This window comes from Anguilla rostrata, chromosome 6 (assembly GCF_018555375.3).
Source record: "Anguilla rostrata isolate EN2019 chromosome 6, ASM1855537v3, whole genome shotgun sequence".
NCBI lineage: Eukaryota > Metazoa > Chordata > Actinopteri > Anguilliformes > Anguillidae > Anguilla > Anguilla rostrata.
In genome coordinates, this window is record NC_057938.1 from 57,368,682 (window position 1) to 57,382,044 (window position 13,363).

Below are 13,363 nucleotides of genomic sequence, written 5' to 3' on the forward strand. Positions count from 1 at the left end.
GGTGGTCCAGTCTTAAACAAATTATGTGAATAGTAAAAGCACTATCGTTGTCCGACTGCATTTTTGTCATGTGCAAGAATGCAATTAAAACCAAATGCAGATTTACTTGGAAGAACGTATTGTTCAATAGGCATCGTGTGCATGATGAACCAGTAACTAGAGCTCGCATTTTCAGCATGCTTCGACCTTCGGCAGGGGGAAAGTACAAACCCAGAACAATTTTAAGCTCTCAGAATTTTTTTTCTCATCAAATATCAATAATATATCACAGCTTGTTGAAAACAACGGCTGACACAGCCAGCCTGCTGTGCCCTGCTTTGGCGTCAGTATGTCAGTAATGCAGTGTAGCAGAGCCGTGCGAGGGGGAAGCCCCCCCCCCCCCTCAGGGCCTGCTGCCTTCACAGAACTGGGACACCCCCCCCCCCACACACACACAAATGTGCCGTCTGTCTCCTCTCTTTTCTTCCCTATCTTTCTGAAGGCTGCTGTACTGAGCTGAGTACTTTCAAAATACTACAAAAATTTTTGCTTTTTTGTTTGTAATATAAATTCAGTTCAAAAGAGTAACCCTGGTTATTTGGAGATTTTTTTTGTGTGCAAATACTAAAAGAAAAGAATGGAATGGGATGGGATGGGATGGAATGGGATGGGATGGGATTGAAGGGGATTTCCCCGTCAGACTCCCTCTTTCGCTCTTCCCAGCTGTGGCCACAGCTTTGGCGGAAGGCTGGGTCTGTTTCTGCATTTATTTTTAACTCCAGACTGACTGGGGTCAGGGGGGCACTCCATCTAAGCACAATGTGCTTTTCCTTAGTTTTGAGCACAACAACATGTTTGGTCTGTGAGAGTTGGTCTTTGGTCTGTGAGAGCTGGTCTTTGGTCTGTGAGAGTCTTTGCACCACTTGTTGCTGAGAGCCAGAGGGGAAAGTGGAATGTTGTTGTTCATGTTTAAGACAGGAAGAGTACCCAGTGCTGTGACACATGAGAGTAAATCTGAAAATATTTCTTATTTCCTGTCTTGTGTTTGACATGAAGCCCTTACTGCGGGCCATGGCTAAAGGAAATATTGGAGATTCCAATAACCAGCTTTGAAATGTCCCCCTCTGCATTGCTTCTTATAAACCTGTCTGATTACTATGGTTACTGGCCCATACCTGGTTTCTGCAGTGTGTTGTTCACTTCCTGTTCGAGGTCCATCAGTCTCAGCCATCATAGCTAGTCCATGGCTGGCTGAAACATGTGGGGTTTTTGGGGTTTAGTTAGCACTGACCTTTTCCCTGCTAGCACAGAAATTACACCTAATGAGTCCTCAAGTTCTCCTGCAATGCAACAAGGCCCTAAAGTAGCCGTAACGTGGCTGTAACATAGCTGTAAAGTAGCCGTAATGTGGCTGTAACATAGCTGTAAAGTAGCCGTAACGTGGCTGTAACAGGGCCCTAAAGTAGCCGTAATCTGGCTGTAACAGTGCCGTAAATTATCCATAATGTGGCTGTAACATAGCTGTAAAGTAGCCGTAACGTGGCTGTAACATAGCTGTAAAGTAGCCGTAATGTGGCTGTAACAGGGCCCTAAAGTAGCCGTAATGTGGCTGTAACAGGGCCCTAAAGTAGCCGTAATGTGGCTGTAACATAGCTGTAAAGTAGCCGTAATGTGGCTGTAAAGTAGCCGTAACGTGGCTGTAACATAGCTGTAAAGTAGCCGTAATGTGGCTGTAAAGTAGCCGTAACGTGGCTGTAACATAGCTGTAAAGTAGCCGTAACGTGGCTGTAACATAGCTGTAAAGTAGCCGTAATGTGGCTGTAACATAGCTGTAAAGTAGCTGTAATGTGGCTGTAACATAGCTGTAAAGTAGCCGTAACGTGGCTGTAACATAGCCGTAAAGTAGCCGTAACCTGGTGGTAACAAGGCCCTAAAGTAGCCGTAACAGGGCCGTAAAGTAGAGGTAACTTTGATGGTGTCGGTGGGGAATTGTGATGCAGGCTGCTGCTCCTGGGTCTGGGCCCCACTCATTGGTGGGGGAGTAGGGTGGCATGGTGGGGGGGCAGGGTGGAGTGGTGGGGGCCCTGGCGCGGTCTCTCAGAGCTCAGAGCTCCGGGCACAGACAGATGTCTCTCCGAGTGCTAAAGCCCTGAGCCAGAAATCCCTGTTCTCTCCTCCATGTTGAAATCCCTGTTCTCTCCTCCATGTTGAAATCCCTGTTCTCTCCTCCATGTTGTTTTCATCGATTCAGAGCGAGGTTTCCTGCTGTAACACACTGAGCGTGCCCCTTGTCTGTGTTGCGTGTCCCCTGTCTGTGTTGCGTGTCTCCTGTCTGTGTTGTGTATGCCCTGTCTGTGTTGCATGTCTCCTGTCTGTGTTGTGTATGCCCTGTCTGTGTTGCGTGTCTCCTGTCTGTGTTGTGTATGCCCTGTCTGTGTTGCGTGTCTCCTGTCTGTGTTGTGTATGCCCTCTCTGTGTTGCGTGTCTCCTGTCTGTGTTGTGTATGCCCTCTCTGTGTTGCGTGTCTCCTGTCTGTGTTGTGTATGCCTCTCTGAGTGGCTGGTCTCCTGTCTGTGTTGTATGCCCTCCTCCTGTTGCGTGTCTCCTGTCTGTGTTGTGTATGCCCTGTCTGTGTTGTGTGTCTCCTGTCTGTGTTGCGTGTCTCCTGTCTGTGTTGCGTGTCTCCTGTCTGTGTTGTGTATGCCCTGTCTGTGTTGCGTGTCTCCTGTCTGTGTTGTGTATGCCCTGTCTGTGTTGTGTGTCTCCTGTCTGTGTTGCGTGTCCCCTGCCTGTGTTGCGTGTCTCCTGTCTGTGTTGCGTGTCTCCTGTCTGTGTTGCGTGTCTCCTGTCTGTGTTGTGTATGCCCTGTCTGTGTTGCGTGTCCCCTGTCTGTGTTGTGTGTCCCCTGTCTGTGTTGCGTGTCTCCTGTCTGTGTTGCGTGTCCCCTGTCTGTGTTGTGTGTCCCCTGTCTGCGTTGTGTTTGCTGTCTGCGTTTTCTGTTGTTATGGTATCATCTGGACTAGCTTTGAATTTTACCTGGTATGTTCACTGTCATGGTGAATCCACCTTCTTAACACACACACACACAACTTTGAGGAATGGATCTTTCCATCCATATGAGGCAGTATAATGGGTGGCTGCTAGGAACAGGAGTTATTTGCATTCTGTCGACTGCTTTAAAAGAAAATACCAACCAGCAGCACATCAACAGCAGAAAACACATTACGAACAGGCTTTATGTTTTTGTTAAAAAGCAAATCATTAATCTGCAATAAATGACAGTGTGATTTATTATGAATAGATGGATGGAGTATTTTATGGGATACCTGTACTAAAGTCCTTCTGCGTTATTGAGTGCATATTGCTTGGTTGCCACAAGATGGCGCTTTGGTTCCATTTGTAATGCATGGGTCTGGCTTCTTCAGAGCAGCAGAATCTGTTGTAGAACAGGAGAGTTGATTTATACAGGAGATGACAGAACGAACGAAATTACATTGTTAATATGGTATAATTACATAAATTCCAAGGCGTGAGAGAGTCAAAATGTTAATTTAGTTTAGTACACAGAAGTATGAGTTTGAATTATGAATGATCAGTCGCTGTTATGGGCTACCTGTATCTTAAATGGAAGGGCAGCGCCACTGGAAATGCGATATAACTTCCCCCATTCAATCTTTATTTCTCACAAAGGATTTAAGACCTCTTGATAAGCCTCATTCATAACTAACCGTACCCTTGTTAACTGAAACAAAATGAAATTAAATATAATACTAATAATCGCGCAACCAATGACAATGCCAGTGCGCACATCGCGCCTCGTTCCTAGTCTATATAAACGCGACAGACTGAGCGCGCGCGCTTCCCTGATCCGTCCAGTGTACCCGGAAGCGAAGCGACGGAAGTGAATGCAGACCTGCTCTGACCGGTAAATACAAATTATTTTACATTATCTGGCACCAGCGTATTAATGCAAAAGGAGTTGCGATGACCTATAAATACCAACAAAAGAATATGACGTTGTTGTAGCAAATGTTTAGATCTTTGCAACTTTCTAACCCAAACACACAGTGCCGAAAGTTGTGAACATGAATTATATGTTAGGAAATTCTATGAAATGTTTGCAAATGCATTGACATGATTCAGACGATGAACATACAGACGATAATGTCGGTTACGGCAGACACTCGCGGTCTCGTCGTCACTCTTAGTTGCTCATTATTCACGAATGCTGAGGATACATAGACCTGGGCCCTGCTTCACGAAGCGCAGGATAGTAAGCTGGATAACTGCACTGAGTAAAACCCGCAACCCTCCCAAACCTAGAACATGGACAGAAGTTTAAAAAAACCTGTTCCGGGTTTCACTCGGCCCGGATATCCAGCTCCGTAATCCTGCTTCGTGAAATGATGCTGATTACGTTTTTCATCCCATTACTTTTAGTTTGTACATTAGAAAATAATTTACTCAGGTGCATTGGTGATAAATAACAATATAAATTCCATTAATGTTTATCAAAGGCTCGATGAAAACAATTATGATCCATTTGTTTTAGTTTGCAGTGAAGTGATTTCTCACGTTTTTCTGTGTTCCTATAAAACTGTTTATCGTGAAGTTTTAGCGAATAATTTCAGCATGTTCTATATTTATTTATATTTGTTTCCCTCAAAATATTTGATGTTAACTTATGCCACTGCCACAGTGGCAACATTTGCTTGTGCATATGTAAATGGATTTGGTATGCAGGTGAAATCCTACCGAAACCGAGGCTCGTACTCAATGCTGCGGTTCTGATTTCTTTTTCATTTGCACTTATTTTTCATTCATCTCACGCTTAGAGCTGTTAAATTTGCAGTACTGTCGGGGCAGCTGCAGAAGAGTCACTGGTGCCGAGTTATTTTCATAGCGTATTAAGGAGGGAGGGCTTTGCAGGTTAGATTGAACCTGGACATCAGCCCTGGATTAAGTCCAACCGGGAATTCTTCATAGCGTGCTATTGAATAAAAATAAAAAGATGCATGTTTGCACATATTATTACAATGCCACTTTGTGTCTTAAGATGCTACCTGGTTTCCATGTGTCCAGTGGACTCTATCTGTGCATTGTCTATCTGTGCATTGTCTCTCAGTGTGTAGTCTGTGTGTAGTCTATTTGTTTGTAGGCTCTGAGTGTGTAGTCTCTCAGTGCGTAGGCTCTCAGTGTGTAGTCTCTCAGTGTGTAGACTGTGTGTAGTCTCCCAGTGTGTAGTCTCTCAATGTGTAGTTTATTTGTGTGTAGTCTCTCAGTGCGTAGTCTCTCAGTGCGTAGTCTCTCAGTGCGTAGTCTCTCAGTGTGTAGTCTATTTGTGTGTAGGCTCTGAGTGTGTAGTCTCTCAGTGTGTAGACTGTGTGTAGTCTTTGAGTGTGTAGTCTCTCAATGTGTAGTCTATTTGTGCGTAGTCTCTCTGTGTGTAGTCTTTCAGTGCGTAGTCTCAGTGTGTAGTCTCTCAATGTGTAGTCTATTTGTGCGTAGGCTCTGAGTGTGTAGTCTATTTGTGTGTATTCTCTGTGTGTAGCCTGTTCAGATAATATAATGAATGAATTAACTTGCAACAAAGTCCAGATGTTGTGTATTCCGAGCAGCTGAGCACTAACCATTTGAAGGACTAAATGAATAATTTATTTAATTATGTTACTAATCACTTACGTTTGTACACAATCTTTAGGGCTTTTGCAGAAAATGTTTAAATAAATGAACATTACACTTAGAACAACTTGCTTTATTGACGAGTGGCATTTGCTTTAGGTAAGGAAGATTCATATATACTGTCTTTTAAACCTACAAGAAAAGTTGTCATTTATACATATTTTTACAGATGTTTTGGAACGGTCATGTGACAGTGTTCTGCTGTAGAACTTGAGTTGATTATCTGTTCATAAATAGTGTACAAATAAGATTAACATGCACAAAGTACAGTAGGGAATGGCAAAAAGTGACATCTTTACAAGCTTACAGGTGTCTGTTCTTCTGCAGGGTATTTCACAGAGCACTTCTCAGACGGACTGTAGAGTCATGCCATGTCCGCACATCCACGGCTTCTGTCTGGATCGGTACATTCAGCCACAGCCTACATACAGCCTTTAAACCTTAATCCTGCTGCTTATTAGTCATGTGATATGAGACACTCTCAGTGGTTTGAGACGTCAGATGAATCGGGTGGCTGTAGGAGGTTGTTTGCTCAAGGTATGACTCTCTCTCATGATGTGAAATACCCCAGTAACTGGGCCGGTTTTAGGGTTTGGGGGTTCAAAGTTTCAGAGTGGGGCGCCCCCCTCCCCCCCCATCACAAAAACGATGGGGGCAAAGTGGGGGGATGGACGTGGGAAATGGAGTTGTAGGTCTGGGAGATTCTCCACTGCCTTCCATAGCTTATCTGTGTGTTTGGGGGGGCTGTTGTGGGGTCGGGGAGGGGGGGGGGCAGTAGGCTCTGACAATATATCCTTCCAAAAAACTTAGATAAAATAAATGAGTAATAAATTCTTCAGAGTTAATTACAGTTTTTTCACCCAGTATTCCACCTAATACTGCTCATCCTGTTCTGAGCCAAGCAGTGACTAACCTGTTGCCAAGCAGTACACTCCAAATGAATAATTATGACTGCAGTTGCTTTTATGCCTGGGTCTGAGCACAGCTGTTTGCTTTCATTTAAAGAACAGAGCACAGGAAAAGCTGAATTTTTCTTTCAGAACACGTAGGAGTAAACAGAGGAGTGGAGCCCCTCCCAGGCCTATGTTCATTTTCAGCGCCCCCTTTGGGAGGGGAAGGGTAATGCAGGGATGGCATTGTGTTTGGGCCTGAGTGCCTGTGTGACCTCTCCACACGCACAGCCCAGCTCAGCTCCCAGCTGCAGTGCTTCTCCTCACACGTACACACAGGAGGAGGTGTGGGGGTTTTGGGGGCTCATAGCTGAAGGGGGGGGGGGGGTTCTAGTTGGGGGACCCTGGGCTTTCTTCTTCCCCCATCCTGCTAAAACCGACCCTGCCCAAAAAGGAGTTTGGTCCATGTTTCCCAGAACTATACATTTTCAGCAGCATGAAATCCCCCCCCTCCCCCCACACCTGCGGCCCCCCATTCCCAAACGGCTTTCCCCGGAAAGGTGTAGTTATTCCATCTTCTCCAGCTTCCCGTCTTTAGACTGAGATTCTCCGGTTTTCCGCAGGGCAGTCTTCTCTGCGGCGGAGTTCAGCTGTGCGGAGTCCGGCGTTCCCGTGTTCTTTCCCGTCGTGTGCTTCTCCAGGTAGTTCAGCATTTCGCTCAGAACTGTCTGAAAGGTGCTCAGAGCCGCGCAGATGGCTGGGGTGCCGAATCCGTGAGTTATTAGGCTGCAGGAGAAAGAGAGGAAATAGTGTTATCAATTCTGTACATCATACACAGTATACATCCTGCTAATCTACATCATACACAGTATACATCCTGCTAACTAATATACATCATACACAGTACATATCCTGCTAACTAATATACATCATACACAGTACATATCCTGCTAACTAATATACATCATACACAGTACATATTCTGCTAATCTACATCATACACAGTACATATCCAGCTAATATACGTCATACACAGTACATATCCTGCTAATATACTTCATACACAGTACACATCAAACACTTCACTTCCCAAACCCCAAAGCTTCACCTCTCCAAACCCCCAGAGCTCCACCTCTCCAATGCCCAAAAGCTGTACCTCTCCAAACCCCCAAAGCTCCACCTCTCCAAACCCCCAAATCTCCACCTCTCCAAACCTCCAAATCTCCACCTCTCCAAACCCCCAAAGCTCCACCTCTCCAAACCCCCAAAGTCTCACCTCTCTAAACCCCCAATGCTTCACTTCATCAAATTCCCAATGCTTCACTTCACTGAATCTCTTCACTTCAGCAGTTCTGTCCATTGGCTGAGCACTTTACAGAGAGCTTGTAAAACTCTGGACTGGCCAGCTGCAGTCTAACTACAATACACTTTGGTCTTCCTTCCAGCAACGCATCAAAGCAAACCCTCTTTTTTCTTTCTTTTTATTTTTTGCATTATTGGCACCTGGTTGAATTTCTGATCCAGAGCGACTCACATTTTGGAGAACATCCATGTTACCGTTACGGAGCTCAGATACATGGCGGCACCAAAGGAAAGGCACGGCTGGCATCTTAATGAAGCCGACAGCTGGCACTGCCAACTTAAAATGCTATCATTAAACTAATTCTACTGTAATGGTACATTTTTTTAAATGATGGCGCATGATCAGAGTAGGGTGAGGGTTGGGTGCAGTCACTGCGGCGGGTGGGAGGCTCTGCCCTTTCTCAGCCAGCAGAATGGCCTGAATTCAACCCACAATCGTCCATAAATTTAGCTCACAATTAATTACATACAAATACTAGTTTTTGTTTTTTGCTCAGTGACATTATGTTCTGAAATCAGTCATTAATTCCTTAAACTGTATTTGTGAAGAAAGTCAACTAAGAAAACTTGCCTTGTTTGGAAATTACCATTTACCATTTACCAAATTACACTGAAGAATCAACGTTACTCAGTCCAAGATTCAGTGAGTAGCCAGTCTTGAGCAGGTCCTGGGGTTGTGTTCTTTACATCACAAGCAGTCACTAAGTTAACAGCTTCTCACCTGAAGTGGGTTAGATGTCTCTGGATGTCGAGGTCAAGTATCGGCGTCGGTCTCGAAGACCCGAGAGGCGACCTGTCTTGGCTGAGTAAGTCTTGAAATTCTTTGCAGATTTGTCTGAAATTTGGAAAAGGACATTGAGGATTTTGCACTATGACATCTTTCATCTTTGTGTAACCTCCTGTTTCAAAGCACCTTCTGTGGAACATATTGAGACCGCACAAATATAAATGAATGAAAATGCGCAAAAATGATTTTAAATCCTTTTTTTCAGAGAAATAATTTATTCAGTCAATGAAAAATATACAAATATGGAACATGCACAATTCTGTTTGACTGGAGTTAGCAGTGTTTTGGTAAAGGCTGTGCAGTCCTTGTGTAAGTGGGTATATTAGGAGCGGGTAAGCAGGTAAGCAGGTAAATAATAAGCAGGTAAGCAGGTAAATTATAAGCAGGTAAGCGGGTGAATTATAAGCAGGTAAATTATAAGCAGGTAAGCAGGTAAATTATAAGCAGGTAAGCAGGTAAATTATAAGCAGGTAAGCGGGTAAATTATAAGCAGGTAAGCGGGTGAATTATAAGCAGGTAAGCGGGTGAATTATAAGCAGGCAAGCGGGTAAATTATAAGCAGGTAAGCGGGTAAGCAGATAAATTATAAGCAGGCTAGCGGTTAAATTATAAGCAGGTAAGCGGGTGAATTATAAGCAGGCAAGCGGGTAAATTATAAGCAGGTAAGCGGGTAAGCAGATAAATTATAAGCAGGCTAGCGGTTAAATTATAAGCAGGTAAGCGGGTGAATTATAAGCAGGTAAATAATAAGCAGGTAAGCGGGTGAATTATAAGCAGGTAAGCAGGTAAATAATAAGCAGGTAAGCGGGTAAATTATAAGCAGGTAAATTATAAGCAGGTAAGCAGGTAAATTATAAGCAGGTAAATTATAAGCAGGTAAATTATAAGCAGGTAAGCAGGTAAATTATAAGCAGGCAAGCGGGTAAATTATAAGCAGGTAAGCGGGTAAATTATAAGCAGGTAAGCGGGTGAATTATAAGCAGGTAAATTATAAGCAGGTAAGCAGGTAAATTATAAGCAGGCAAGCGGGTAAATTATAAGCAGGTAAGCGGGTAAATTATAAGCAGGTAAGCGGGTGAATTATAAGCAGGTAAGCAGGTAAATAATAAGCAGGTAAGCAGGTGAATTATAAGCAGGTAAGCGGGTAAATTATAAGCAGGTAAGCGGGTAAATAATAAGCGGGTGAATTATAAGCAGGTGAGCGGGTGAATTATAAGCAGGTAAATTATAAGCAGGTAAATTATAAGCAGGTAAGCAGGTAAATTATAAGCAGGCAAGCGGGTAAATTATAAGCAGGTAAGCGGGTAAATAATAAGCGGGTGAATTATAAGCAGGTGAGCGGGTAAATCGGCAGCGGCTCACTTGGTGGCTAACACCATCTTCTTTCGTGCCGCCTGCTCCTTGGGCTCGGCGTGCTGCCGGGCCAGGTGCTCCCCCACGGCTTTGGTGGGGAACTCCGTCTCGCAAGTGTAGCCGAAATCCCGGGCCAGGTGGAGAGCCTCACCTGAGACCACCAACCAAACAAACAAAAGAAAGAAAGGGATGAGGGAATGAACGTGTGCGTGTGCATGCATGAGGGACCGGGAAGGGCCAGTTCAGTCTAAACGCAAAATACCCTGGATGAGAAAGTGCTGTTCAATCACAAGAACATTTCTCTACACAATCAATTCGGGACCCTGTTATGATAAATTACCCCTGTAAACCGAGGGGGAAGTCTGAGTCTGTGTCTGTCAGCGCTGCCAGGCCGCATTACAAGGGAAAGTCTGTCTGTAATCAGAGCTGCCAGGCCGTATTAAAAGGGAAACCCTGAGTCTGTGTCTGTAATCAGAGCTGCCTTAATAAAAGGGAAACCCTAAGTCTGTGTCTGTAATCAGAGCTGCCTTAATAAAAGGGAAACCCTAAGTCTGTGTCTGTAATCAGAGCTGCCTTAATAAAAGGGAAACCCTAAGTCTGTGTCTGTAATCAGAGCTGCCTTAATAAAAGGGAAACCCTGAGTCTGTGTCTGTAATCAGCGCTGCCAGGCCGTATTAAAAGGAAACCCTGAGTCTGTGTCTGTAATCAGAGCTGCCCGGCCGTATTAAAAGGGAAACCCTGAGTCTGTGTCTGTAATCAGAGCTGCCAGGCCGTATTAAAAGGAAACCCTGAGTCTGTGTCTGTAATCAGCGCTGCCCAGCCGTATTAAAAGGGAACCTCACTGAAAATGGAAGATATAACTTCTTTATAGTCTAATGAGAAAATTTTAAGGAGTCGCCTGTAATTTTCACTTTAACGTCTAAACAGTATTAATTAGCCTTGACTTTTTTTTGTCTTATTGCTGTTTAAATATTGTCATTGACTAAGCAATGTTAAGTCCACAGTCAGTCCCACGACAATGTGCATTGAATCCTTATCTTGCTGTGAGAAAGTAATATGCTTAATTTCTTCAAGCAGTATCTTAAATATTTGAGGGACCATGAAACCAAGAATACTTTGTAAAAGGACAGTCATAAGTGAAAGTGGGGTAAACACATTGCATTCAGATTAAATCAGAGCTTGAATCTGCAGCAGACAATCAGTGTAAACAGCAATGAAATTTACACTTGGCTGGATGTGAGCCATTCAGTCTAAACATTACAGATCTTTGTCCTCAACTCTTCAACATTTGTACAGGTTACTAAATTAAAAAGGAAATTTGAATTCTGATCACTAAATTTATTTGTTCTTGCATGCTAGAGCAAATATGATGGCCGCTGAATTTAGGAAAAAGAAAACAGGACTGATAAAGAAAATAAATTCTTGCCGAGTTGTTTTCGTAAAAATGAATGAGAGTGTGCTGGCCCTTTGTCTGATTGCCCTCAGATGTAGTGCTTTAATAAAAGCGTTAATGAAAGCTTTAATGGAGCAGCTGGCGGTCTGTCGGTTTACCTTCCACCAGGGAGGTGAGCAGGGTGACGTTGGCGGCTTTTCTCCTTCCGGCTGGCAGATTCAGCCCCAGCCTGTCCAGTTTCTCCCGTAAGCACCGGCCGCCATTTTTGGATTTTGCTCTGTCGGCACAAAATAGTGGAGAAAATGAAATTTGGGGTGGGGTGGGTGGTTGTCCTTGGAGTCAATCTTTTTATTAGAATGAACTATGAGCATGCAGTAGTATAGTAATTATTGTTAGCAGTCGTAGCCACAGAGGTAGCAGTAATAGTAGGAGTTGCTCTAGTAGCAGTAGTCGCTGTTTTAGTAATAACTGCAGTAGTAGCAGCAGTTTTAGTTCTAGCAGTGGTAGCACAGTGCTATAGCTGCCTTTAGCTCAGTAGCCCAAATAGCCATCTGTCTGTCCTTCTCTTAAATTCTGTCTTTCTGTTTCTGCTGCGGCTCATTCTGTCGTTCAGCAGGCTGGCCCCGGCTCCTCCGCTTGGCCTCCTGTGTCATGCTCTTCCTCCCTTTGCCTAGAATTTCTCCCTCAGTCTAGACTAGGATTCGGACCTCCAGTCATACGGCTGGTCTGGCTCTTCCATGCTTAACTCCGCTATTCAAACCCACAATTACAAAACTGGCATGGAACAGAAGTGCATTTTGAAACAAGCCATCAGGTAAAGGCTTTGGCTTTATTATTCAGGACTTCTGCATTTGGTTTGAATGCGTGACATACGGAGAACCCGCCATATCAGCAGCGTTTGGTTTGAATGCGGGACATACAGAAAACCCGCCATATCAGCAGCGTTTGGTTTGAATGCGGGACATACATAAAACCCGCCATATCAGCAGCGTTTGGTTTGAATGCGGGACATACAGAAAACCCGCCATATCGGCAGCGTTTGGTTTGAATGCGGGACATACAGAAAGCCCGCCATATCGGCAGCGTTTGGTTTGAATGCGGGACATACAGAAAACCCGCCATATCGGCAGCGTTTGGTTTGAATGCGGGACATACGTAGAACCCGCCATATCAGCAGCGTTTGGTTTGAATGTGGGACATAGGGAAAACCCGCCATATCAGCAGCGTTTGGTTTGAATGTGGGACATACGGAAAACCCGCCATATCGGCAGCGTTTGGTTTGAATGTGGGACATACGGAAAACCCGCCATATCGGCAGCGTTTGGTTTGAATGCGGGACATACGGAAAACCCGCCATATCGGCAGCGTTTGGTTTGAATGTGGGACATACGGAAAGCCCGCCATATCGGCAGCGTTTGGTTTGAATGCGGGACATACAGAAAACCCGCCATATCGGCAGCGTTTGGTTTGAATGCGGGACATACGTAGAACCCGCCATATCAGCAGCGTTTGGTTTGAATGTGGGACATAGGGAAAACCCGCCATATCAGCAGCGTTTGGTTTGAATGTGGGACATACGGAAAACCCGCCATATCGGCAGCGTTTGGTTTGAATGTGGGACATACGGAAAACCCGCCATATCGGCAGCGTTTGGTTTGAATGCGGGACATACGTAAAACCCGCCATATCAGCAGCGTTTGGTTTGAATGTGGGACATAGGAAAACCCGCCATATCAGCAGCGTTTGGTTTGAATGTGGGACATACGGAAAACCCGCCATATCGGCAGCGTTTGGTTTGAATGTGGGACATAGGGAAAACCCGCCATATCAGCAGCGTTTGGTTTGAATGCAGGACATACAGAAAACCCGCCATATCGGCAGCGTTTGGTTTGAATGCGGGACATACGTAGAACCCGC

At 44.6% G+C, this 13,363-nt stretch overlaps 1 protein-coding gene and 1 long non-coding RNA gene across 3 annotated transcripts in view; one reads left to right on the forward strand and one right to left on the reverse strand.

Annotated features, from left to right (window-relative positions):
- The first annotated feature begins 3,604 nt into the window (after positions 1-3,604).
- The window catches only part of LOC135257776 (uncharacterized), a 25,026-nt gene continuing 15,267 nt past the window's right edge, over positions 3,605-13,363 (forward strand). Inside the window, exon 1 of the long non-coding RNA XR_010330742.1 lies at positions 3,605-3,904. This is a non-coding gene — a long non-coding RNA (uncharacterized LOC135257776). The remainder of the gene's footprint in view (positions 3,905-13,363) is intronic.
- tfap2d (transcription factor AP-2 delta (activating enhancer binding protein 2 delta)) overlaps positions 5,720-13,363 on the reverse strand; it is a 15,356-nt gene continuing 7,712 nt past the window's right edge. For both annotated transcript variants that reach the window (XM_064340886.1, XM_064340885.1), the window contains exons 5-8: positions 11,605-11,723; positions 10,063-10,204; positions 8,635-8,748; positions 5,720-7,337 (exon numbers count right to left, since the gene is read on the reverse strand). In XM_064340886.1, the coding sequence (XP_064196956.1) occupies positions 7,118-7,337; positions 8,635-8,748; positions 10,063-10,204; positions 11,605-11,723 (595 nt within the window). In that variant the 3' untranslated portion in view covers positions 5,720-7,117. The remainder of the gene's footprint in view (positions 7,338-8,634; positions 8,749-10,062; positions 10,205-11,604; positions 11,724-13,363) is intronic.